Source organism: Tachysurus fulvidraco, chromosome 26 (genome assembly GCF_022655615.1).
Source record: "Tachysurus fulvidraco isolate hzauxx_2018 chromosome 26, HZAU_PFXX_2.0, whole genome shotgun sequence".
NCBI lineage: Eukaryota > Metazoa > Chordata > Actinopteri > Siluriformes > Bagridae > Tachysurus > Tachysurus fulvidraco.
In genome coordinates, this window is record NC_062543.1 from 16,287,813 (window position 1) to 16,315,312 (window position 27,500).

At 42.1% G+C, this 27,500-nt stretch overlaps 2 protein-coding genes across 3 annotated transcripts in view; one reads left to right on the forward strand and one right to left on the reverse strand.

The window, feature by feature from the left end:
• Positions 1-3,778, forward strand: part of ophn1 (oligophrenin 1) — a 37,427-nt gene extending 33,649 nt beyond the window's left edge. For both annotated transcript variants that reach the window (XM_047809067.1, XM_047809068.1), the window contains exon 24: positions 1,610-3,778. The gene's annotated coding sequence lies outside the window, so the exon portion shown is untranslated. The remainder of the gene's footprint in view (positions 1-1,609) is intronic.
• Positions 3,779-4,557: 779 nt separating this feature from the next.
• The window catches only part of ar (androgen receptor), an 85,210-nt gene continuing 62,267 nt past the window's right edge, over positions 4,558-27,500 (reverse strand). The window contains exons 4-8 of the mRNA XM_047809066.1: positions 22,305-22,601; positions 19,084-19,228; positions 12,977-13,107; positions 11,949-12,100; positions 4,558-10,772 (exon numbers count right to left, since the gene is read on the reverse strand). Coding sequence (XP_047665022.1) covers positions 10,554-10,772; positions 11,949-12,100; positions 12,977-13,107; positions 19,084-19,228; positions 22,305-22,601 — 944 coding nt within the window. The 3' untranslated portion in view covers positions 4,558-10,553. The remainder of the gene's footprint in view (positions 10,773-11,948; positions 12,101-12,976; positions 13,108-19,083; positions 19,229-22,304; positions 22,602-27,500) is intronic.

Below are 27,500 nucleotides of genomic sequence, written 5' to 3' on the forward strand. Positions count from 1 at the left end.
TTCAGTACATCAGTACCTTATAACATTAGTATTTCAGTACCTCAGTATTTCAGTACATCAGAACCTCAGTATTTCAGTACCTCAGTATTTCAGTACCTCAGTATTTCAGTACATCAGTATTTCAGTACATCAGTACCTTATAACATTAGTATTTCAGAACCTCAGTATTTCAGTACATCAGTATCTCAGTATTTCAGTACCTCAGTATTTCAGTACATCAGAACCTCAGTATTTCAGTACATCAGAACCTCAGTATTTCAGTACCTCAGTATTTCAGTACCTCAGTATTTCAGTACATCAGTATTTCAGTACATCAGTACCTCAGTATTACAGTACCTCAGTATTTCAGTACATCAGAACCTCAATATTTCAGTACCTCAGTATTTCAGTACCTCAGTATTTCAGTACATCAGTATTTCAGTACATCAGTACCTCAGTATTTCAGTACCTCAGTATTTCAGTACATCAGAACCTCAGTATTTCAGTACCTCAGTATTTCAGTACATAAGTACCTCAGTATTTCAGTACCTCAGTATTTCAGTACATCAGTACCTCAGTATTTCAGTACCTCAGTATTTCAGTACATCAATACCTCAGTATTTCAGTACATCAGTACCTCAGTATTTCAGTACCTCAGTATTTCAGTACATCAATACCTCAGTATTTCAGTACATCAGTACCTCAGTATTTCAGTACCTCAGTATTTCAGTACCTCAGTATTTCAGTACATCAGTACCTCAGTATTTCAGTACCTCAGTATTTCAGTACCTCAGTATTTCAGTACATCAGTACCTCAGTATTTCAGTACCTCAGTATTTCAGTACCTCAGTATTTCAGTACCTCAGTATTTCAGTACATCAGTACCTCAGTATTTCAGTACCTCAGTATTTCAGTACATCAATACCTCAGTATTTCAGTACATCAGTACCTCAGTATTTCAGTACCTCAGTATTTCAGTACATCAATACCTCAGTATTTCAGTACATCAGTACCTCAGTATTTCAGTACCTCAGTATTTCAGTACCTCAGTATTTCAGTACATCAGTACCTCAGTATTTCAGTACCTCAGTATTTCAGTACCTCAGTATTTCAGTACATCAGTACCTCAGTATTTCAGTACCTCAGTATTTCAGTACCTCAGTATTTCAGTACCTCAGTATTTCAGTACATCAGTACCTCAGTATTTCAGTACCTCAGTATTTCAGTACCTCAGTATTTCAGTACATCAGTACCTCAGTATTTCAGTACCTCAGTATTTCAGTACCTCAGTATTTCAGTACATCAGTACCTCAGTATTTCAGTACCTCAGTATTTCAGTACCTCAGTATTTCAGTACCTCAGTATTTCAGTACATCAGTAGAATCCCATCATCAGTCTCACCTCAACCTGCAGGTTAGTGAGCAGCTGACAGGATGGAAGTTGAGCTTACACTGAAGCGTTAGCTTGCTAGATAACAGGAGCCAGTTACTAGCTACTTAGATTTGTACAGTAAAACCCTGAGTGTAGGATTTAAAATGGTCATTTATTAATAAAACAGAATGTTTTAGAGAAAATGATAATGTAGGAAATCCGTTATAATAATAAATAAATATTTCTTCTTTCTCTTTAGAGCTCGAAACCGGACTTTCAGAAGCTACGTCTTTATCATCTTCATCATCGTCATCATCAGCAGCATTATTATTATTATTATTATTATTGGTACATTTCTGATACAGCTGCTCCTACATTGCCCCTTGTGCCCTATTCCCTACCCCCTGTTCCCTACTTAGGGCTCACTGTATTTCCTTCTGCTCTTTACGCCTGACCTGCTTTAGTTTTCAGGATGTTTTACACCACGCCTTAAAAACCCCACGATGTTCTCTACAAAAACATTTCCTCTAAATAGTGCACTACAGACCTACCCTAACATTCCTGCGTTAGGGAGGGATGCAGGATTGGAAACACAGCCTGCTCGTCCACTACAAACACACACACAAGTATCTAAGTCTCTTTAATTAAAGATTAAAACTAGACGTCCGGTTACGGCTCGTTAGAAATGTTTACAGTGTAAAAAAAACTCGATAATTAACATAGTGAGTGTTTATTTCTCTACAGGTTAAAGCGGTGTCACGACCTGAGACACAAATCTGAGGTGAATCAGTCGTGTTTAAGTTCTCAGCACAGACTGGTCACGGTGGAAACCTTTAAAAAGTCGTTTTCACGCCAGAAAACGCCGATGAATACGAACTTCTTCAAACGAGTCGCGATGAACCAAGCGCGCGTCCGCTGCGTTTATAAAGCGTTTAAATGTGAAAGGTTTCGGTTATTAAACCTCACGCTGACTCGAGGCTGAGTTCATGCTGGATAAATTGTTTTATTAAAGGTGAGAGCGACGGTTTGGAACACAAGCACCGCGGCCACTTCGGCTGATCTTTACAGTTTGGAGATCAGGTCTGAAGCCGTTAAAGCACTTTGTTTTCTCGGAGTTCTGAAGGTTCTGACGTCATGCAGGTCGTTCAGCTATACGTTACACATGAGCACTAAGACCTCACTAACTAAACACTCTGTACCCACAAACACATGTTCTCATTATTCTCACTGCAAAAACACGCTGTAAATGACTCCAGCTTTCTGTCCGTTAAAAGGCCGAGGAGCTGCAGCCAGCAGCCGGGAAGCGTCATGGGAAATTCGCTTTTTTATTGAAATGATTTAAGCATGACTATATGAAAATAAAAAAAATTACTTAACGGTCCTGAAAAAATCCCAAAACAACGAGCACAAGAGGAACACGAACCCGTTTACAAAAAAAAAACCTTCTTGAATTTCTCCTGTTTTTTTTATTATTTTCTTTCCTTTTTTTCTTCATACTGTCTGTTATTCTCCATTAAATTCTCCTTTTTGGCTTTTAAACACTAATTCAGGACGGAGTGTAAGATTAAAGCTCCAGAAACTCCCACTCTTCCTGAAAAAAAAAAATTTATAGTCTAGATTTCCGGTTATGGAAAACACCTGGGAAAATCCTAAAAGGGATGAAAAGCAAGTGAGACTTCAGTCAGAAGGAAAAGGAACGAAACGAAGATAAAGAAACGAACACTTAAAGGTTTGTACACTTAAATCTTACGTCATCTCGGTGTGTGGACTTTAGTTCAAATCTCTATCTCGACTCCGAGGTACTGATCGGAATAAAAATCCTAAAGATCCAGCAGCTTGTCATGTTACCATAGAAACCACAAAGAAGTGAAAAGTCTTTTGTCCTTAAGATGTGGAGAATTTCAAGTTTCACCTCGGACACTGGACACACACACACACACACAGACCTTCGTTCTGTAGTTATGGTTATTATGGGATGTCGCTCTAAGTGAAGGGCGTGTTGATCAGAACATTGGACACCGACCAATTCACTCTGACTACAGCAGGTGGAGATGATCAGTGAGGATCAGTACATCAGAGTCCTGGTGCATGTTTGTCGCTCCTGTGTAAGGACTAATCCCCATCACGGTGAACACGCTGCCGTTCGTCACGCTCGGCTGCAGTCACGTGACGCCGCCGCTGTGTAAACATTTGTCCTTCGTGTCCACGTGAAGCCTGAATGTGAAGAACATCCTGAAAGGACGTTTTATTTCTTCACCAAACAAAACGGATTCAGGACACGGATCGTCTGTCAGCCGACATCCCTTGTGATTTTGTTCGATGTTTTGTTTTGACTTTTTTTTATTGTTCTAACGTAACGTATCTGTAACTCACTAAACTCTGTACATCTTTCCTCCGAATGTACCGAAGGATAAACGTCTGAACCACAGTCTCACCTCAGAGTTTTATTCCATGTAATGAATTAGAATAGAATTAAACTGTAGAGTTCTTAATTACTTTGGAATAATGATTTTATAGGAAAATATTTATATATTATATAAATGTGTGTATAATTCTAAACATTCCCAAACACTTAGTTATTAAATAATGATTTACACTTTGAAAAAATTCTAGATATTTTCGATGGAATTTTTTCATTTCTGGCTTTTTCTCCCAAACTTAGCCTTTATTTATTTATTTATTTATTTATTTATTTATTTATTTATTTATTTATTTATTTATTTTAATTTAATTTAACCTTTTCTTCAAGTTTTCTTGTGATTTTTGGTTTTCTGTTAGAGAAAAACACACGTAATCGACCCCCAAAGCACAAAGAGGATATTTTTTATTTAATAGGATGCAAAGAAACAGATGAATGAAACAAATTTACAGGAAGCTGCACGTAAAAATCATTTTGTCTCGGTGAGGCTCGTGTGGTTTCACCTGCTCGACCGAATGCGTCGTCAGTTTCCACACACGAACGCCGGGGCCAGAAGTCGATCTCATCTCATTCTAATGATAATAGTAATCAGAATATTCTGAATAATAATAAAAATTATAATAATAATAATAATAATAATAATAATAATAAAGCCAAACACTCGGTAAAAAACAGCTACAAAACTTACAAAGTTTTAAGTAACAAAAACTTGAAGAATATTTAAAGCAGAGACAGAAAACACACAAGAAACAAACAAACAAACAAAAACTGGTCAAAAGAAATTATTATTTTTTTTTTAAATTTCGCTTTATTTTTGAGAAAGCCAGAGAATACGTGTGCGAATACTTTAAACAGCCAACAGCAGGATGGTCACATGTACAGTTACATGATTTACATCAAAACAACAACAACACAAACATGGCTTTAAAACGTTTAATATTCTTTTCCATTTGTACATCCGTTTCTCCTAAACCTTTAAAAGCACAATTCACAATAGTCATAAAAACAAATCAAAAATTGAGCGATTTGTTCAGGAACATTTTTCAAATTTTTGTGTCTCATAAATGACAGCAGTTCACCAAAAACTATTCAAAGAATAAAAAAGACTCTTGAACCCTAATTGTTGCTGAAAGGTCTTTGTGTGATCGGTGTGTCTGTGGACGTTACAGGAGCTCACACTGTTCCACTTAATAATCCAGCGGAAAGGTTTGAAACGTGTCCTAATCTTCATCCTAAAAGGTTTTGTTCTTTTTTTTTATTTTTATTTTTTAGTTATTGCTTTATTTCTTGACTGATTTGAACTTTGGCTTGCGTTAAATGAAGCGTGCATGCTACAAGATGAAAACAATCTCCATCTTAAGGCATCGACTCGAGTAGCAAAAGTACAAAAGCAGAGCGTTTTCACTACATAAGCACTCCATAGGCACTACATAAGCACTACGTAATCACTACATAAGCACTTCAATAGCTACATAAGCACTTCCCAAGCACTAGATAAGCACTTCATAAAAGACCAAAAGATGCGAGTGTAAAAAGTTTCTGTTCTTACAGTGTGTTTATTCTGTTTAGCTACAAAGCGACGAGATTATTAGCTTCGGTTTGAGAACGAACTTTATCTTGAAGGAGCAGTTTGTAATTTTAAAACAAATCTCAACGTCGTATTAAAAAATGAATAAGAAATCAATAAATTTGGCTGATTTTATTTTTAGTTAATTTTCTGTCAAAAAAAACAAAACAAAACAAACAAAAACAAACCAAAAGAATAAACGCAGCATAAACGCTTGTAAACACAACCATCATAAAAATGCATCACTGTAACTCGTGAAACTCTGGAGCTTTGTACGAAGGGTGGTTTTTTCACGTACCATTAAGTTCGCACTTTAAAAAAATTTCACCCAGTTTTAACAGTGTGTAGCCTTGGATAAAAAAAACAACAACAACTGAGTCTCAGCTCCGCCCCCTCAGTTACCTGAAGCCACTTAGTCCCGCCCCATATGCTTACTGTACGCGTGGCCCCGCCCCTTCAGCCTGTTACCACAGAGACACACCTCCTTTTATTTAGGGTTGGGGTTAGTGTGTAGGGTTAGTGTGTGTAGGGTTAGTGTGGGTAGGGTTAGTGTGGGTAGGGTTAGTGTGTGTAGGGTTGGGGTAACAAGTGTGTGTTTAGGAAACTGAGGACTGATTTTAATTCTGATTTTGTAAAAAAATCTTCAATCAAATGTTGGGTAAAGTTTAATTTTGCAAGTAAAATTTTTCTGTAAAATATTTTTAATGTCAATTCTGATTTTGTCTGAAGTTAATTTTTCTATAATAAATTAAGAATTCCGCATTTTTCAGACAAACTTCTACACAGTACTGAAATAAGGCGTGGTCTGTTCTGTGGTGGGCGGAGCTAACAGAAACACCAAAAGAATTAAAGTCCAAAAACCTGTGAAACATCTGACATCACGTGAACACGTCGCTAAATTTGCATAATACGTCATTTTTCTAGTCTGCCTTAAAAACCAAATGTTTATTAAAAGGTTCTGAGGTTAAAAACTACAAACTGCACCTTTAAGGCTTCAAGTCGGATATTAAAAATACAAAAGCGGTGTTTATATCAGCGTCAGTGAAGTGTTTCAGAAAAGTCTGCATTCCGAAGTTGCGATAGAAATCACGGAACTAACGTGTTGTAACGACATGCAGCTAGCAGTACAGGAACTGTGTAGAGATTTTATATAAAAAACAAAAACAAACGCAGAACAAAATGAACTTCGAGCTGTGATCAAATATGGAGCAGCTCTCTGTTAGTGGCAGTCAATAATTACCATCAAAGCGGCGGCGACTTTATGACTTAATGAGCTGAAGACGCTCAGGCATTGTTCTGAGTGTGTGTGTGTGTGTGTGTGTGTGTGTGTGTGTGTGTGTGTGTGTACAACAGGCTAAACGCCAAAGGCTAATCATGCTCAGTAGAAAAATCTCCTTGATGTATGTGAGTTCTTGTGATTTTTTATGATCAAGTGTTTACTGATTAATGAGTGTGAGTGTGTGTGTGTGTGGCTCTGAGTTTGGGATTGTAATGAGCTCTTTTGTGGTAAACACCTGTGTGAGTGTATTTTTTGCGCTATCTCATCCCTGACAGCCTCGTTTTATCCTCCCAGCACATTTCCTCAGCAAAAAAAAAAAGAAACTGCAGCAAAAAACCTCCTTGCTGGAGCTTGAAGCCCGGCCGGAGCTCACGAGAACGACAGACACGACGCTCTCGAGCTCCATAAAAATCTACATACCAAAGCGGCAGGGAGAATATTCAGTCAGAGAAATCTGCATTCGGCTCAGCTATTAACTAGGGATGTACCGATCCGATATTTTGGATCGGTATCGACGCCGATCTAAGCATTTTGAGTGGTGCGTGACCGATCCTATTCCGATACCCGTGGTCATGGGCGTTGGAACCATTATATGTGGGTGGGACAGGACCCACCCACTTTTTAAGACCAATAATATTGGACCCACCCACTTTTTAAGACCAATAATATTGGACCCACCCACTTTATAAGACCAATAATATTGGACCTACCCACTTTAAGACCAATAATATTGGACCCACCCACTTTTACCGTCTCATGTCTCATGTCCGCGCATGTCTTTTTTTATTACCTTTCAGAGCACCGCCAGATGAATCCATTCCGCTTGAGGAATGCCCTAATAAATTAAACTCCATTCCACGTTTTACCTACAGCATTGACCGCGCTGCTGCGTCCTGAAATCCATGGGCGTCGGACCCATTATATGTGTGGGACAGGACACGCCCACTTTTTTATTTACTTCCGACGCCCATGCCTGTGGTGGTTAATTAACGAACAGCAAACATCATAAACTATCACTTAAACTTATAAAAAAATACACTTATATATTAAATGACATTAATGTAAATAAATCTAATAAATTTTATAGTAAACATGTCGCACAACCGCCTGCGACAGAAAGCCAAGTTTATCAGGCGTCCTTTCTGTTTACCTCAGAGCGTTAAACATGTCGCAGAAGATTAAAGATGTCATAGAAAAGATCACAGGTATCGGGTCAGTATCGGCCGTACCGCCAAACGCTGTATTCAGAATCGGATCTGAAGAGAAAAGGTGGTATCGGTACATCCCTACTATTAACACACAGGCACACACACTCGCACAAACCACACACACACACACACACACACACACACACACACACACACACACACACACACCAGACTTCTGACAGACACCATGGCACAACGGCAGGAAACTGAAGCAGATGTGAAGAAGCTCGAACCTGTGGCTACAGTGGAGAGAGAGAATCGGGTGGGAGGACAAAAGCGACAAATCAGAGAAAGACTAGAAGGAAAAAAATTGAAACAGGAAAGGGAAAATGGATGCCTGGTAGATAAAGAGAGGGATGAGAGGAAAGGAGGAAAGCGCAAAGAGAAGGATGTAAGAGAAAGAAACAAAGAAGAAGTACAGAGAGAGGAAATGTGTGTTCAGGAGGAAAAGATAAAAAGGAGAGGCGGAGAAGAGCAAAGTTTACAAAGGGAGGGATAGAAGGAAGGGAAGAGAGAGAAGAGAACGAGGGAGACTAATGAGTGCACACTCAGTGCCACTCAATGAATCAGCTAGCATGGATCAGTTAGCTCGCTATGTCTATTAGCTAGCTGAGTTATCAGAGGTGTGTGTGTGTGTGTGTGTGTGTGTGTGTGTGTGTGTGTGTGTGTGTGTGTGTGTGTGTGTGTGACAGAGCTGTGTTAAAGAGTTAGCGGTGTGTGTTATTGCTCGTGAGGAGACGACCACGCCGCGTCTCACACCAGCGATACGCTATGCTAAACACTGAAGCACTGAGCTGAACATTTACATCCAAGTGCAAAAGCTTGTGTGTTTAAATGCTACGAAATTTAAAAAGAGAAAAAAAACTAAACGAAGTTTATAATAAAAAAAAAATAGAAACATTCAGGTGGAAGTGTTAAAGCCACCATGCACAGAACCAGTTTTTTTAGTTTTCAGAAGCAGCAATGAGTCCAAACTGTGTGTGTATGTGTGTGTGTGTGTGTGTGTGTATGTGTGTGTGTGTGCGTGTGTATGTATGTGTGTGTGTGTGTATATGTATGTGTGTGTGTGTGTGTGTCTGAGTATGGTATGTCCTTGGTAAAAAAATGTAAAACGATCAGTTCACATTTATTACCACATACACCTAACCGGGGGTGGGCTATGTTTTTAAAACCACACCCACTACACTAGCCCCACCCCCCCATCCTGACCTTAAGGAAACAGTTGGAATAAAATCTACATGTACATGATGTTTCCTTTCACCTCAAATGTACAGCGATGGAACATTTTAAATGCTTAATTGCTCTTTGGTTGTCCCTCTACAACAGGAACTTCTAAAGGTTCTCCACAGAACCCTACAACAGTGGTTCCCTTTCAGCAAGGCTTCTGTTTAGATGAATTTCTTTAATGCTTTAGGAATTGCTTTAGTGTAGACTTTTATTAGAGGTGAATGGAGAACGTTTCCCTGTCAGGATGTAGAACCCTGTTAGAACACTAAGATCCCTAGATTATCTTTATTACCCTTGACTGATTATTTAAAACTCTTAGAGAGAAACAAGTTTCCTCAAAATGTGCCTTTGTTCATCCCTTTATATGAAAGGTTTAAAGGTTCTGTCTAGGACCTCCAACAGTGGTTCCCCTTCAGCTAGACTTCCTATTAGATCCCATCTTTGAACCTAGGAAGTCTTTACTAATCAATAATCTCTTTGAAGAATTCTTCAGTGGTTCTTTGAGGAACCCTGTGAGAAACGATCAGTTTCTGGGGAGCACCCAGTGTTTGTGTCAGTGTGGAGTGAGCAGGATCTGTTAGCTACGTCAGCGTGTCATGGTGTAACTGACGGTGTACACGTGTGCTAAAGGGAACATCACGTACGTTTTGCGGTTCTTTAGTTTGAAAACGTTTGAGCGTGCGGCGGTGAAATCGTGTGGAACTCGGAGATGTTCTTGTCGTGTTGGAGAGTAAAGAATCTGGAGGCACAGAGAACAAACACATTTCGATTGTCGTCGTTTTGGTTGCTTATTAACTGGCAAAAAAGCAGCGTTTTTTTTTTCATCGTTTTTTAAAAGGTGCAAGCGTATGGCAGTTTATATGTTAGACCTTTTTATTATTATTTTTTTTAGTTTTTCCCCTAATGCATAGAGTCATATGTGAAGTAAACAGACCAGTAAACTTCTCCTAGGGAAACTTTCTAGTGCACACTTTGTCTTTTCAGGGCTCAGATAAAACTAAAAGACTTTTTCTCCCTTTTCTTCTTCTTCTTCTTTTTTTTTTTTTATAAACCTGTCCATCACGTAACACAGCGTAGCTCTTCGGACTCTTCAGGAATAAATGCTGGAGAAAAAAGAATGAGAGAGAGAGAGCGAGAGAGTGAAAGAGAGAGAGAGAGTGTGTGTGTGTGTGTGAGAGAGAGAGAGAGAGAGAGAGAGAGAGAGAGAGAGAGAGAGAGAGAGAGAGACACGACACTGCCAGAGTGAGAAAATGATCTGAAATTATCTTTGAGCAGAAGATAGACCAGAGTAATGATGTAATGGTCCTCTGCAGATTTTACAGACACTTTCAGAAGAAGAAAAAGACGGAGAGTGAGCAAGAGAGAGAGAGAGAGAGAGAGAGAGAGAGAGAGAGAGAGAGAGAGAGAGAAAGTAAAAATGAGGATGTTTAAGTCTCCCTGCTGAAACGTAACAACAAAAAAAGATGAAGTTGGAGAAACCGGTTCAGACTGGATCACATGAGATTAGGCCAGGTCTGGCCGTGTGGGCGTGTCCAGCCTGGGTGCCGGATGGGGCGGAGTCATGTTCTTGTGGAACATGATGGGCTTGGACAGGCCGGCGAGGATCTTTGGTACCTGCACTGAGATGATTTCAGCGATCATCTCAGGGAAGCTGACCTTCGTAGGCAAAGACTGAGCCTGAACGAAAAGGTCAAAGGTGAACTGATGAAGCATCCGGACAATCTGCGGAGAGAGAGAGAGAGAGAGAGAGAGAGAGAGAGAGAGAGAGAGAGAGGGAGAGAGGGAGAGACCGAGGGGAGGGGGGCAGACATGCATACAGACAGAGGTGAAAAAGAAAAGAAGTGGAGTTAGATTTAAAATTAAGTAAAACAACGTTGCACTTATATAACAGACAAGAAAACAAATGGTGTGTGTGTGTGTGTGTCTGTATGTGTGTGTGTGTGTCTGTATGTGTGTGTGTGTGTCTGTATGTGTGTGTGTGTGTGTCTGTATGTGTGTGTGTGTCTGTATGTGTGTGTGTGTCTGTATGTGTGTGTGTGTCTGTATGTGTGTGTGTGTGTCTGTATGTGTGTGTGTGTGTCTGTATGTGTGTGTGTGTGTCTGTATGTGTGTGTGTGTGTGTCTGTATGTGTGTGTGTGTCTGTATGTGTGTGTGTGTCTGTATGTGTGTGTGTGTGTGTGTCTGTATGTGTGTGTGTGTGTCTCTCTGTGTGTGTGTGTGTCTGTATGTGTGTGTGTGTGTCTCTGTGTGTGTGTGTGTGTGTCTGTATGTGTGTGTGTGTCTGTATGTGTGTGTCTGTATGTGTGTGTGTGTGTCTCTCTGTGTGTGTGTGTCTGTATGTGTGTGTGTGTGTCTGTATGTGTGTGTGTGTCTGTGTGTGTGTCTGTATGTGTGTGTCTGTATGTGTGTGTGTGTGTCTGTATGTGTGTGTCTGTATGTGCGTGTGTCTATATGTGTGTGTCTCTGTGTGTGTGTCTGTATGTGTGTGTCTGTATGTGTGTGTATGTTTGTGTGTGTATGTGTGTGTGTGTGTGTTTGTATGCGTGTGTGTGTCTGTATGTGTGTGTCTGTATGTGTGTGTGTGTGTCTGTATGTGTGTGTCTGTATGTGCGTGTGTCTATATGTGTGTGTCTCTGTGTGTGTGTCTGTATGTGTGTGTCTGTATGTGTGTGTATGTTTGTGTGTGTATGTGTGTGTGTGTGTGTTTGTATGCGTGTGTGTGTCTGTATGTGTGTGTGTATGTGTGTGTCTGTATGTATGTGTGTCTGTATGTATGTGTGTCTGTATGTATGTGTGTGTGTGTGTCTGTATGTGTGTGTGTGTATGTGTGTGTATGTGTGTGTGTATGTGTGTGTGTATGTGTGTGTGTATGTGTGTGTGTATGTGTGTGTGTGTACCGGCTGCAGTGAGTCCATTAGTCTGGTCAGTTGATAGAAGCGCTGTGCACAGTTACTCTTCTTGCCGTAATTAATCAGACGATCGAGTTCATTAATGTACGACGACCTCAACTCATCAAAGTACTTCTGACTCTTCAATCCCTCCACAGGAACTACAGAGAGGGGGGAGGGGTTACAGGAGTCAGTCAACAAACCCTGAGAACACCATCAGTGAAGCATGGTGGTGGTGGTGGTGGTGGTGGTGGTGGCATCATGTTCAGGATACAGGACAAAACTAGAATACAGTCTGTCCCAGAGTGGAGCTGAGAGAGGAGGCGGGGCTTCACTGTTCATCAGGACCGTGTCGCTAAGAGTAATAAGCTACATCGCGTTAGACGCTCACGGCAAGTCCGACAGCTCTGTCCTATCGGGGGGGGGGGGGGGATACTTCTGCATACAGCCGTGTTGAATTAAACACACACACACACACACACACACACAGCAGTACGAGGTCTCAGGTGCAGACGTGTGCTGCTGATTAAAATATAATCCAACTCAAATTATCACAATTATTTCAGTTTTAAATTGAGAAAACAAAGCGAGGTCCTGATCAGGAAGATGACAGAAAGATTTGGTGTCTAATGTAGAATCAGAATGAGAGTCAGAGCGACGCCGATCTCTCCTTCTCTTACCTCAGCACGGTATGCGCATATCATCTGCATGTCATTTGCATATCATTATAACACTGTGTCTGTGTGAAATCAGAACAGAACAGGGACGAAGGGGAAAACATTCCCAGTGCGACGGTGCTAACGGGGACAGAAGGGTATCAGGGGCTTTAATACGCCACCTCTTCGACGCGTCCCGACCAATCAAATTGCAGCAGTTTAAAAATAAACCTTTTTTTCGTACTCCAGCTTCACCCTGATTTCACTCGCATGCTTTTTTTTTGAAAGTAAGAACAGAAGCGGATTCCTTTTATTCGAGGGCGTTTACTGATGATTCGCATATTAATGAGCAGGTGTGCTGTGATTGGTGGATGTACTCACTGATGCTGAAGAGGAGGAGGGCCTTCATGCAGAGAAACTCCTCCTGTGTGACCTGCAGCAAGACGAACTCCTGCGACAAGTGTTTCATCTGCAAACAGTGTTCATACATACTGGAGACGTGCATCCTCCGACTGAACCACACACACACACACACACACACACACACACACACACACACACACACACACACACACACACACACACAAACACACACACACACGGGCAGACGGAGAGAGAGAGACAGAATGACTTTTAGGATGCATTTCAATGCATTAATATGCATTAAATATTTACAGTGTTTAATAAACTTCCCATCAGAGCCGAGATTATGAGGCGCTTTAATGCATCAGTACGACACCAGACATAAACAAGAGGAGAGCGAAAGAACAACCGGAGGAAAGAGCAACAGAGAGATAAAACAAAAAGAGAAAAAAAATGAAAGGAAAGTTCACGAAACCAAGCACAGGCAAAAGAGAAGGAGAAACGAGGGAAAGACAATCAGAGAAAAAGTGAGAGATCACAGTGAGGCAAAAAAAGAGGGAAAGAGAGAAAAGAACAGAGAGAGTTGGAGAAGTCAGAAGAGAGAAAGTAAAACATGGCAAGAAACAAAGACTAGACATTGCAGGAAGAAGAAAAGTGGAGGAGACGGACAGATAAATGAGGTAAAGAAAGAAAGAGGCGGGACAGACAGACAAAGATAAACGACGGAGAAAAAGAAGAGCAGAAGCCAGGAAAGTTTGACAGATAGAAAGATCAGAGAATAAAGATGGGATGACAGACAAAGAAAAAAAAGGGAGGTGTACAGGCAAAAAAATACAACTGGACCGAGCGCGAGAAAAAAGAGTGAAGAATAAAAAGAGAGAGAAAGTGTACAGAAGAGAAAATGAAAGAACAAAAAGTAGAACAGGAAGGAAGGAGATGGAGGGATACAAAGGAAAAAATGAAAAGAGCAAGGAGGAGAGAAAATTGGGACACACGGAGGACAGAAAGAAACAGTGGGGAAAAAGAAAGAAAAAGAAATGTATAGAGAGAAGAGAGTGAAAACAACAGGAGGGAGAGGAAAAGAAACTGATACAGAAGATAGAAAAGATGTAAAGAGAAACATGGTTATTGTCAACGTTTTGGAAGACAGTAAAACGAAGAAGGGATGGGGGGATAAAGGGATAGAGGGGGATAAAGGGATAGAGAGACTCGCGTGAGATAAACGAGCGTGAGAAGAAAAGCCTGCGCGCTGAAATAGCATCGCTTTTCTCCCTCCCTGTGAGCTCCACATCTCCTGAGCGGCACAATGCGAGCGAGTGAAGAGCGGAGGAGAGGAGAGTGTGCACTTCATCTTCCTCTTTCAGGAAGAAGACGAGGAAGACGAGGAAGACGAGGCACAGGAGAGGGGGGCATTGAACGAGTGCATGAGTGCAAAAATCCAATCTTCACTGTGACAAAAAAAATCCTGCACATCTTAATAAGACAACAGCAACTCACAAATGAAGCCGGGAAGAGAGGCTTTGTGCTGAAAGAACGAGAGAGAGAGGGGGGGGGGCAGGGAGGAGGGACAGAGAGGGGGGTGGGGTGGGTGAGAGAGAGAGAGAGTGAGAGAGAGAGAGAGTCAGAGAGAGTCAGAGAGAGAGGGAGAGAGTGAGTGAGAGAGAGAGAGAGAGAGAGAAAGTCAGAGAGAGAGAGAGAGAGAGAGAGTGAGTGAGAGAGAGACAGAGAGAGAGAAAGCGAAAAGAAGAGAAATCACAAGTTGCAATGTCTGTATGTAAAACATATATAGGAAAAGAAACATGAAAAGGATGGACAACAAAATTGAAAGAAAGAAAGAAAGAAAGAAAGAAAGAAAGAAAGAAAGAAAGAAAGAAAGAAAAAAAGAAAGAAAAAAGAAAGAAAGAAAGAAAGAAAGAAAGAAAGAAAGAAAGAACAATAGAAAGGTGACAGGTGGATATTTGGAAAGAAAACACAAGAAAACAACAACAGATTACACAGAACATGACAAAATAGATGAGCAGATAGAGACGGATAGAGAGAAAACACGAGAAATACAGATTTAATGAGAAAGAAAGAGAGAGTGAGGACATGGAAAAAAGATAGAAAGAGAGAGAGAGAGATGGGGATGAAAATAAATAACCAATAAAAGGTTAAAATTAAAAGCTAACCTTAAATCGAATTAAAATTATTTAATTATTAACAAAATAAAATATAATTATTATTCATTAAAAAAACTATTATACAATTATTATTAATTAAAATGAAAGTTCAGAGAAAACGTAAATGAAAGGAACAGATAGAGTTTAGATTTAACAAGTAAAAAAAAGGAGGGAAAGAAGAACAGAGAACTAGAAGCGAGAGATAAAGATGAAAGACAGAAAAGACACAAGGAGTAAAAAGGGAGGATGTGGGAATGGACCAGTCCCTTTAGCAGCACCTGATGCAGGAAGGGGGCGTGGCCTAATGTTTAAAGTGTGTTAATTACTCTTATGTTCCTTTCTCCTGTCAGCGCCACGTAGCTGCAGAGGAAAAGTAAAGCAGCAAACGTCCTGCCTGATGAAGCTCATCGGGGCCGAAGGGAAAACGTCTACGTTACATTCCTCAATAAAAAACCCAGTCGCTTTGAGACGTGGATGCAGCTTTACCGCCGCTTTGGATTTAATTGCGTATCCACTCGGTAACGATCAGCAGTTTCTTCTCCTCACCCCAGACTCAGCCTTCGCCCTCGGGAACAGAGACGCCATTAAGTCCTCGGGACGATCTTTAGGAATGCGACTTATTTTGCACTTTTGCATCGTTATGCTCCAAATATATACAACCTATCACACTCGGGCTCGTCTCATTACTGTCATCTTCACCTAGGTGTACTAAAGCCATGAGGTTTATGTCCCAAACGTCCTCCTGAGCCTCGGCGGGAAAGGCGCTTTAGGCTCGTTCCAAACCAGAAGGGACTCGTTTCAGTCTACACCACAGCTGGAAGTCCTGGAAACTCAGGGGTGAAGCAAACGTGGTCATCAGTGGGCCTTTCTTTGTGCTTGAAGACCAACCAGTCCGGAGTTAATGAACCACCAGAAGATCTACACAGTCTGGAACACTATTCGAGAGCTACCGCTATTTCACCAAGTCATCCCAAAGCTTCCTCAAAGGTGCCACCAAAATCACCATGAAGCAAACTCCAGAAAGTCTGAGATGTTCTTGTTGTTTAGAGCAGCACCAGGGGACAAGAAACAGAAGACAGGAACAGACGAAGGTGTGTTTTTTGTTTAAAGAAAATGGTGCCACGCTTTAAGAGATGCTCTCCGGTATCTGCTGGTCACACTGGGTGGTCACCAAATTACACCTTTTTTATTGGGAGACTAAGCAAGGAATCGATTGTGACCTCCTTCATGGTGAGGTGGGCGGTCTGCTCTGGTGGACCTCTGAAGTGCTTTAATAAACTCTGGAAGTCTGTTCCTCAGGAGCATAAAACAGGCTTATTGAAATGGACATGATTACCGTCGCCTTGCTTTTAGTCAGGAATAAAGTACGCTTGGCCTGGAAATGGCCTCAACCTCGACTTAAATCATGAGGCTTTTTCCTGATCTTGAGGAGATTACGTGGGGTTGTAGTGAGCTTTAGGAGGAAACATCTCCATATTTTAATAGACTTTTGATACTCAATACTCCCACATGGATAAACGTACTCAGGTTTGGCCTGGAAATCTACGCTGGAAGTCTAGAGCCTCTCCATCCATCTCCTTTTTCATTTCTCTTGTCACGGCAGAGGGTTCGGATATCTGTAAAACTGTGTAAAGCGCATGCTGAGGGGCAACTACGACCAGGGCAACTACACATGGAGGGGAAGTTAGTGTGGGTATAGATACTGTAGGCAGCTGAGCTTAGCTGGGCTGGGTATAGATGGGCAGCTAATGTAGGTGTAGATGGACAGGTGGGGTTATAATTTGGATGGGATGGTTGGGATGGACTATTGCACTGGGGTAAGCATGAAAGGGCAGATAAGGTAGGGTGGGAAGATGGTAGGTATAGGCAGGTATATAAAGTGCACCTGAACAGTTAGATAGGATTCATGAAGATGAGGTGAGTGACAGGCTGCTGGGGTGGTGGTAGGGGTGGGTTGGGGGTGGGGGGTTTGTGACAGGTACATAAGTTGACGAGGGTGTGGATGCTCACCTGGGGTGAGTTGGTGAGGGTGGTGACAGGTAGGAGGCAAGAAAATACAAAACAATGACTCCATTTTAATCGCATCCAGAATTCTTTACATTTCCTTTTCTTTTTGCCCACAAACAAGCAACTACATCCAACTACATCCAACTACATCCAACCTTGTGGTTAATTCTCCTACATTTACTGTCTTCCTCCACTCTGGCTTCTCTCTCTCTCTCTCTCTCTCTCTCTCTCTCTCTCTCTGCTGTGATTCCTACAGTCCTTAAAAAGCTTCTCTCACTCTAAAGGCTGTATGGTCCGTCAAAGCTGGGTACGGCAGCGAAAAGAGGAATAAAACAGGAGAATAAAACTGAGGGGAAGCGAGAGAGGAGAGGAGACACGGAGAAAGACGGAACGAGAAAGAGTGGGATAACGAAATGGTGGAAACAAAGGAGTGAGAGGACGAGGGTAAAAAGATGAAGTAAAAATAATAAATACATGGGTACAAGGAGGGAGGGAGAGAGGGATAGTGAGGTTGATGACAGAGAGAGAGAGAGAGACAGAGACAGAGACAGAGTGAGTGAGAGAGAGGGGGAGAGAGAGAGAGAGAGAGACAGAGTGAGTGAGAGAGAGAGAGGGAGAGAGAGAGACAGAGACAGAGTGAGAGAGAGAGAGAGACAGAGACAGAGTGAGTGAGAGAGAGAGGGAGAGAGAGAGAGAGAGAGAGAGAGAGAGGGAGAGAGAGACAGAGACAGAGTGAGAGAGAGAGAGGGAGAGAGAGAGAGAGAGAGGGGGGGGATCTAAACGAGGGAAACAGTGACAGCGGTGGACAAGAAAGAAAGTGGCAGTTGCAAATCTGCAGGAAAATAAAACAAGTGTTTGGTGATTTTATGGACTGAGAGATGAAGAGAGCTGAACGACTGCATGGAGGAAGTTAAGAGATTAGGTGATGTAAAGGAGGGAAACAGTAACGTAACAGTAACGTAACAGTAACATAACAGTAACGTAACAGTAACATAACAGTAACGTAACAGTAACGTAACAGTAACATAACAGTAACGTAACAGTAACGTAACAGTAACATAACAGTAACATAACAGTAACGTAACAGTAACGTAACAGTAACATAACCCACAAACTTTATAGATTTATAGATCAGCAGAAAACAAATAGGGGCAAGTGACGGTGGAAAAGAGACAGAAATACAGGCTAAAGCTGGTGATACTGAGAGAACGCTGAGAGAACACTGAGAGAACACTGAGAGAACGCTGAGAGAACGCTGAGAGAACACTGAGAGAACACTGAGAGAACACTGAGAGAACGCTGAGAGAACACTGAGAGAACACTGAGAGAACACTGAGAGAACACTGAGAGAACACTGAACACTGAGAGAACACTGAACACTGAGAGAACACTGAGAGAACACTGAGAGAACACTGAACACTGAGAGAACACTGAGAGAACACTGAGAGAACACTGAGAGAACACTGAACACTGAGAGAACACTGAGAGAACACTGAACACTGAGAGAACACTGAACACTGAGAGAACACTGAGAGAACACTGAACACTGAGAGAACACTGAGAGAACACTGAACACTGAGAGAACACTGAACACTGAGAGAACACTGAACACTGAGAGAACACTGAACACTGAGAGAACACTGAGAGAACACTGAACACTGAGAGAACACTGAGAGAACACTGAGAGAACACTGAACACTGAGAGAACACTGAGAGAACACTGAGAGAACACTGAGAGAACACTGAACACTGAGAGAACACTGAGAGAACACTGAGAGAACACTGAGAGCAGAGAAGAGTGCAAAAAGAAGAGGAGGAAGATGATGAGACACGACAGAAAGTAGGAGAAGTTAAAGGAAAATACATTTAAATGGAAATAAGAGTAGAAAGTTCTGAATCAATGAAAAAACAACAGATTGAGAGATAAAGAAAAGGCATAAAAAAGGAATAAACACTGACTCGTTGAAGACCAGGTCAGGAGCGAAGTAGAGCATGCGAGCGTTAACGTTCTTGTACGATCTCCATCCAAGAGCGAAGACCATCACAGCCATCCAGGCATGTTGGATCATCGTCATCTGATCGTCCACATGCAGGTTACGGAACCCTGAAACATAAGTGACTCAGTTACTGATCGATCCTGAAGTCAGTCCCGGTCTCATTTACTCTGTCTCTATACACTAACATCGACTCGACATAAAGTCACTCTCTCACTTCAATGCAGATTCTTAGCTACAACTTTTTTTGTAATTCGTCAATCGATCGATAGTTCAGAGACGGAGGAAGAGCCGCCGATCACGATCAGCACGGATGTATGGCTATTAGCTAGCTGGCTAATGACACCAGTGTAGATTAGCAACAAAAGCACAAGCTCTTGAATCTGGCTTAGCGGTTAGCGCGTTCGCCTCACACCTCCAGGGTTGGGGGTTTGAGTCCCGCCTCCACCTTGTGTGTGTGGAGTTTGCATGTTCTCCCCGTGCCTCGGGGGTTTCCTCCGGGTACTCCGGTTTCCTCCCCCGGTCCAAAGACATGCATGGTAGGTTGATTGGCATCTCTGGAAAATTGTCCGTAGTGTGTGAGTGTGTGAGTGAATGAGAGTGTGTGTGTGCCCTGTGATGGGTTGGCACTCCGTCCAGGGTGTATCCTGCCTCGATGCCCGATGACGCCTGAGATAGGCACAGGCTACCCGTGACCCGAGGTAGTTCTGATAAGCGGTAGAAGATGAATGATTCAGTAAATTAGTGTCAGTGAGCTGAAATCATTCTCAGTCCAGAAGATAAAACGTTAAATCATCGATCATTCTTTCTAACGAATCTCCCAGTCACTGACTCGTGTTTATTAAGAGATATTAAGGAGCATTATCTCATGTTTGATCAGATCTTTTCAGGTTAGCATTTTGTTAGCTAGTGAACTAAAGAAGGTAAAGATGGTGACAGCTAACACGAGTGTACACAGTATATGGTGTAAATCTTCCAGCTTCCACTCAAGCTCATTTCCATGTATGGATTTAAACATCAGAGTTTCACCAACAGGTGTTTAATATCACGGTGTGTTTTGAGGACACGGTGGAACAATAGCAGCTCAGCGTGATATTTCCCTGTCTGTCGTGCAGCTCGATCGTATCGTTCACGATGACCTTCACCGGGTTTCCCTCCACGGACACAGAAATGAATAGCTGTGTTTCGTTCTGGAGGTCTGCAGCAGAGCACTTTAAAGGTCCCCCCCGTCTCACTGCAGGGCTTTTAAACCCAAAAGGTAAATACGGTAATCAGAGAGGAGCTGAAACTGACTTTACCACCAGACAAACCTTCTCTCTTTCATTTTAAATCATTTTTAAAAATTTTTTAAAAACAACCTTCTCAAACTTGATCTTTATGGAACACAGACCTAAAATACTGGCCTTCAAAGTCAACAGCTCTCTGAAAACTCATCAGCTTTAAGGTTGTGGGTTCGAGTCTCCGGCCGGCCACGACTGAGGTGCCTTTGAGCAAGGCATTGGACACACACACCAACACCCCCCACCCCACGGCGCCTCAGAATAAATGGCTGCCCACTGCTCTGTGTGTGTGTGTGTGTGTGTGTGTGTGTGTGTGTGTGTGTGTGTGTGTGTGTGTGTTACTATTCAGTAACATCTCTAATGCAGCCGACTTTCCACATTGTACTTGCAAATAAGTTTATTTAAATTTTTAACTTGACCAACAACTTGTTCTGTCAGCCGACCTGCTACATCTCCTCTGATTATTCCCTTTTAATCATAAAGTTCAAAAAACCCGACATAAAAAACCTGCATCATCATCATCATCATCATTATTATTATTTATGGACCAAAGTCTGAGATTATTGGGAGTCTGAGGGAGGTACCTGAGGTAAATGTTCAATGCTAATGGTGCTGATGTTGTAATTTCACCTGTACTGAAGATGTTCTCAGCAACTCACCTCCACCTCTTGACATTTCGTCTCTCACCATCTTTTTTAACGGTTCCTTAGAAATTGTGAGGGCTTTTGATTATGACAGCGCTAATGAGCGCTACACCCACCCTCTGGAATTAGCATTTCAGTACTTCACACACCAGTTTAAGAAGAACCCAAACCTTCATTTGCATTTGGGTTTGTTAGTCTCGATGAAGAGGAAGATATGTGGAGTGTGTGTGTGTGTGTGTGTGTGTGTGTGTGTGTGTGTGTGTGTGTGTGTGTGTGTGTGTGTGTGTGTGTGTGTGTGTGTGTGTGTGGACTTGTGTTTGTTCTGAAAGTTCAGAGGGCTTTTATATGATTATGTGGTTGGTTTGTTGTGTCAGAAATAATGGATATTAGCATAAACGTGTAAGTGTGTACAATAAATAGAAAAGCTGCCTCATTTTCTGTCTCTCTCTCTCTCTCTCTCTCTCTCTCTCTCTTTTTCCTCTATCATTTATGTTTTTGATTATTGCTTCAATAGCTGGATTTGAATCTTGTGCTTGTCTAAACCAGCTTTAGCAGACAGTCATTACTGAGAGCCCACAGAGTTTACATAAGAAAGCCCTCATGGACAAACACACCGCTAGATCAAAGCTGGTGTTTTACATGAAAAAAAAACCACACACACCAAAATCTGCACTAGACTGATGCAGCCGGGTCACACACCTTAGCTCGGGTCACTAACTGTACCGTAACTCCTGCTTACCAGGTTAATAGCTGATATTCACCTGCATCATTGTCTCTCCCCCTGTAAACCCAGCTGGAGGATCTGCCTCTGTGTTCCACATCTTTACCATCTGTTACCACTCATCTAATCACCTGCACAATAAATCACCTGTTCAAATCGCTCTCCTTGTTTATAAAGTGCTAGGCTACCTGCTGTAACAATCGTCGAGCTCCACACAATTCCACCTGCCCAGACAGTTACCTGGTTACGTGCACTATAAATATCTGTGAAGGTTACCTGTGCTCTGTGTCTGTCAGCACCTTGCCTCACTGCTGTCACCTTCCAGGTCTACTGAAGCACCTTGATGTTCTGTCTCTGCAGGTTACCTGGTCTGTACCTGGGTATCTACGTATATACTCGCTTGAACATACAAATTCCTATGCTTACCTGGTGTACAGTTTACCTGGTTAACTGCCCTGTATTTTGCCTCCCGGAACCCCAACCTGTGTCCCATGGTTATCTGGTTATTACACATGTGTCTGTGCTGCTTCCTGTGACTCACCTGGCAGTCCTTTGGCCCATTTGACCACCTTGACGAGTTGCCTCTCTCCGAGCTCGTTAAGGCTGGTCAGGAGCGCGGGGGCAGAGTCGGGCTGGGCATGGTCATGCCCGGCATTCACTACTTCAGGCTCGATGGACTCCAGGATGCTGAGGAAGACGAGCTGCGAGTGGAACGTCAGACTCGCTTTGGGTGGCGGATTCTGGATCAGCTCGATTGACCCGGAACTGGACGGCATGGATGGACCTGAACCGTCTTCTTCAAGAACCTTCAGCTGACCAATCTTCTTCAGTTTACGAGCTGAAACAGAAAGAGCAACACCTTTAACAGGCTGCACATTTGCTAAGAGTCTTAATGCAAAGAAGGACCAGGACCTTCATTTGGTGCTTGGACCCCTAAAATCGCAAGAGCACAGAGCATCATATCATTAGTCTGCTGTTGTTGTTGGGACAAAGTCAGTCTGAAACTAATACTTTACACATTCCTAGACATTTTTTGCTCACTTTTAAAATCACACAATCACTCGTCTATTCACTTGCTCTCTTTATGCCATTAGATGTCTAATACATCTGAAACCACACCACAGCCATGTCAAGGTAAGCGATTTATTCACTCGTCCAGAACACGCTCATTTTCTCCTCGCTGTTCTGCTGGATTCTGTAAACTTGCCTTTTATTCTCAGCTTGAAGGTCCCTCATATTTCCAAACCTCATCTACAAAATAAAGTCCTTGGCGCCTGAGCCGTGCCAGTTTGGGAGCATTACTGCTTGGCAGCCGCTGTGGGTCGGCGGCGTGTTGGCGAGATGGCGGTGCATCACAGCCGACATCACGAGTCACTCTGGAACACACGCCTCCTCCTGCTTTACTAATCGCACAGAACACTGAATCTCTACAACTTCATGACTGTGTTAGATTTCTGCATAAAACACACATTTGTTTAGTCTATCTTTTCCCCGAGCAGAAATCTCGCATCGATTCATCGCCTTTAATCTATTTTAATGACGTCGTCACTTTTAATGGTACAATAACATTTAATCAGAGAACTTTGATCTTTCTGCCTTCTCATTATCTCCAACTTCATCTCTACAACAAACTCGAAGCGTGTCACACGTTCACCTTCCTTATTATCTCCTGATTGTACAAACCCTCAGGGTCATTTCGTCCGCCTTGTTTTACCGTTTCCTTGGAGAACCCTTACGGGGGGGCAGGGGGGCAAGCGGAGTGCCGAGCTGTCGGACGAGCCCTGGAGGGGAAAGAACTATCTGTGAAGGAATCATCCACGCTCTGTTGATGCCAGGCTTTGGATTGCAGAGTTCAGAGTTATGCATGCACAGGCTGCTTTATTCACAGGCAAAACCATCTGTTCTTCCACTCTAGAACTGATGTACGGCTTCTGGAGGGACTACGGCTCATACATTTTGGCTCGTCTGAAAGCTTTGAGCTCCTTTGCTGGGACTCGTGAGCGTATGCCCTGGGAAATGTGTCAGATATTAAATTTGTCCTTCTTGGATGCTCTTTTGCCACACGGTGGCTGGTGTTTGGTGTAGTTATAGCCCCAGGAGATGGAGGTTTACATCCTCTCTCATTTCAGATCGTTTCCATGCCGGCGGTAGCCGAGTGTTTAACATTCGCAAAACCACCTTTGATCCCAAAATCATAAGTGTTTATGTTTCCTTACTGTAGTTCTTGTAATCTAATCTAATCTGATCTAATCTGATCTAATCTGATCTGGTCTGATGGCTGCATATGTGTTCACCCTGACTAAGACATCTGACATGTTCAGTGTGGGTTTGAGGGGGGAGGAGACGATGTGGTGCTGTGGGCTTGTTGCGGTCTTTTCTTTAGTTTTAATGATGTGTTCCTTATAACTCTGGACTTTTTTTTATTCCATTTTGTCTTTTCTTCACAAGAAGAAATCTTAACGTGGTCCAAGATTTAACTGAATATTTTAATAATACATTCAGCTTTGTGTAACTACAGCAACAGCAAAAACAGCAGCAGCAGCAACAGCAACACCCTCAGAACATCAGCTAGAAGGTGCAGCTTGTGTCCCTGCACAATTCTGCTGAGAGATTGAGGATTTGGCAACCTGATTGTAATAACCTGAATGTGAAACTGCGTAAATCATCTCTGATCATCAGGAACTTGGACTCAAGCTGAAAACATCACTAAGAGAAAAGGTTCTTCAGAAGCTCTTAGAAGTGTGTGTTTTGGAGCGGTGTGTTGGAGGCTTCAACACAGAACTGTTTCATCAATCATTTTATTACACACTAATGAAAATATGTTGTGTTGGTAAATGTGTGTTACAAACACTCATGGACACACAGACGTAAACACAGACGTAAACGCAGACGTAAACACAGACATAATCACAGACATAATCACAGACGTAAACACAGACGTAAACACAGACGTAATCCCAGACGTAAACGCAGACGTAATCGCAGACATAATCACAGACGTAAACGCAGACGTGAACGCAGACGTAAACGCAGACATAAACACAGACGTAATAGACGTAAACACAGACGTAAACACAGATGTAATCACAGACATAAACACAGACGTAAACACAGACGTAATCACAGACGTAAACACAGATGTAAACAGACATAAACACAGACGTAAACACAGACATAAACACAGACGTAAACACAAACGTAAACACAGACGTAGACACAGACGTAAACACAGACGTAAACACAAACGTAAACACAAACGTAAACACAGACGTAAACACAGACGTACACACAGACGTAAACACAGACGTAGACACAGACGTAAACACAGACGTAGACACAGACGTAGACACAGATGTAAACACAGACGTAGACACAGATGTAGACACAGACGTAAACACAGACATAGACACAGACGTAAACACAGACGTAGAGACAGACGTAGACACAGACGTAAACACAGACGTAAACACAGACGTAAACACAGGCGTAAACACAGACGTAGACACAGACGTAGACACAGACGTAAACACAGACGTAGACACAGACGTAGACACAGACATAAACACAGACATAGACACAGACGTAAACACAGACGTAAACACAGACGTAAACACAGACATAGACACAGACGTAAACACAGACGTAAACACAGACGTACACACAGACGTAGACATAAACACAGACGTAGACACAGACGTAGACATAAACACAGACGTAGACACAGACGTAAACACAGACATAGACACAGACGTAAACACAGACGTAAACACAGACGTAAACACAGACATAGACACAGACGTAAACACAGACGTAAACACAGACGTACACACAGACGTAGACATAAACACAGACGTAGACACAGACGTAGAGACAGACGTAGAGACAGACGTAAACACAGACGTAAACACAGACGTAAACACTCGTCCTCACACACGTACATTAACACGCTACACACAATACAATTATTCAGTTCTATTAAAGTGGGATTTGTCACGCGAAGCCGTCTAACGCTTTCTCGAGTGCTTGGACTCATTTCCCATTTTTCAGCTTGAATTAATTTGCCTTCACTTTAGTCGACATCTGTTGTGTTTAAATGTGCTTCATAAATAAACTTGACTTTACTACTTGTTTGGGTAGTAAATATCCTTTCATCTTCCTCTCTCTCCATCTCTCTTTATTACCTTCTCCAAGCTATACAACATTCCCTCTCTCCGTACTCATACACTATAAATATTCTTCCTCATGAGCTTACATACACACACACACACACGCACACACACACACACACACACACACACACACACACACACACACACACACACACACACACACACACACACACACACACACACACACACACACACACACACACACACACACACACACACACACACACACACATTCACACACACAGCTGGTTTTCTGAAACGGTCTGTTAGTTAGTGCTACGTCACTCTGCTGGACATGGCAGGGTTTGTCTCCGTCATGCTGGAGAACATCACCACACTTCTTCTGGCTTGTTTCATTTCTTCTGTATGAAAATAGAGCTTTTTATGAAATCGGGTCAGAGGATGTCCAAAACTGACTGAAGAAGACCAAACTGAGTTATTTGTAACGAATGCAAAGGCTAAGAGTTAGACATTCCTGTCACAACATGTCTCTGTCTCGTGACCCTTCACTGAGACACACTGACGCTGCACCAGGACAGAGGTTCATACGGCTGGTTCTGTCTGACAGTCTGACAGGTGTCAGGAACCACACTGATGAACATAACAAGGGTCCATGACAGAAGAACCGCTGAAACACACTGAGAGAGATAGTGTGTGTAAACAAGTGTGTGTGTGTGTGTGTGTGTGTGTGTGTGTATGTGTGTGTGAGTGTGTATGTGTGTATGTGTGAGTGAGTGAGTTAGTGTATGTGTTTGTGTGTGAGTGCGTTAGTGTGTGTGTTCGTGTGTGATTGTGTGTGTTAGTGAGAGAGACAGACTAACTACTGTGTGTGTGTGTATGTGTGTGTGAGTGAGTGAGTGAGTGAGTGTGTGTACATTACTCCTTCAGACAGAGAGGAGGGCAGCAGTGAGTTTTTACAAAGTTATTAACCACATGCTGTCTAACACACACACACACACACACACACACACACACACACACACACACACACACACACACACACACACTGTCAGCCCTGTGATTGGCTATGAAGCGACCAATCAGAGAGTAGAGATCATCCGTCTACATGACAGTGACACCAACGCTGAGGCTGAGATAACTATAAACTAAAGCAGTGTGATGAGAAATAAATAAATAAATAAATAAATAAATAAATAAATAAATAAATAAATAAATAAATAAATAGATAAATAGGTAGCTCAGCTCTCTGGCTTTACTGTAGATTACACAACAAGAACAACACACACACACACACACACACACACACACACACACACACTTATTTTATGTTATTCTATACCTTTCATCTTATGTTGCTGTCTGTTGGTTGTTTTATTTGTTTGTTTTTTTAATAAGAAAATTCCTTCTTTCGTTCTTAATTTATTTTTTTTTCTTTCATGCTTTTCTTATCTCTTAACTCTCTCTCTGGTAAGAAAATGTCTCACCACATGGTACGGCACAGATCTGTGTGTGTGTGTGTGTGTGTGTGTGTGTGTGTGTGTGTGTGTGTGTGTGTTAGTACCTGTCATTTCATGCTTCAGTGAGACTCAATGATTTCAGTATCAACA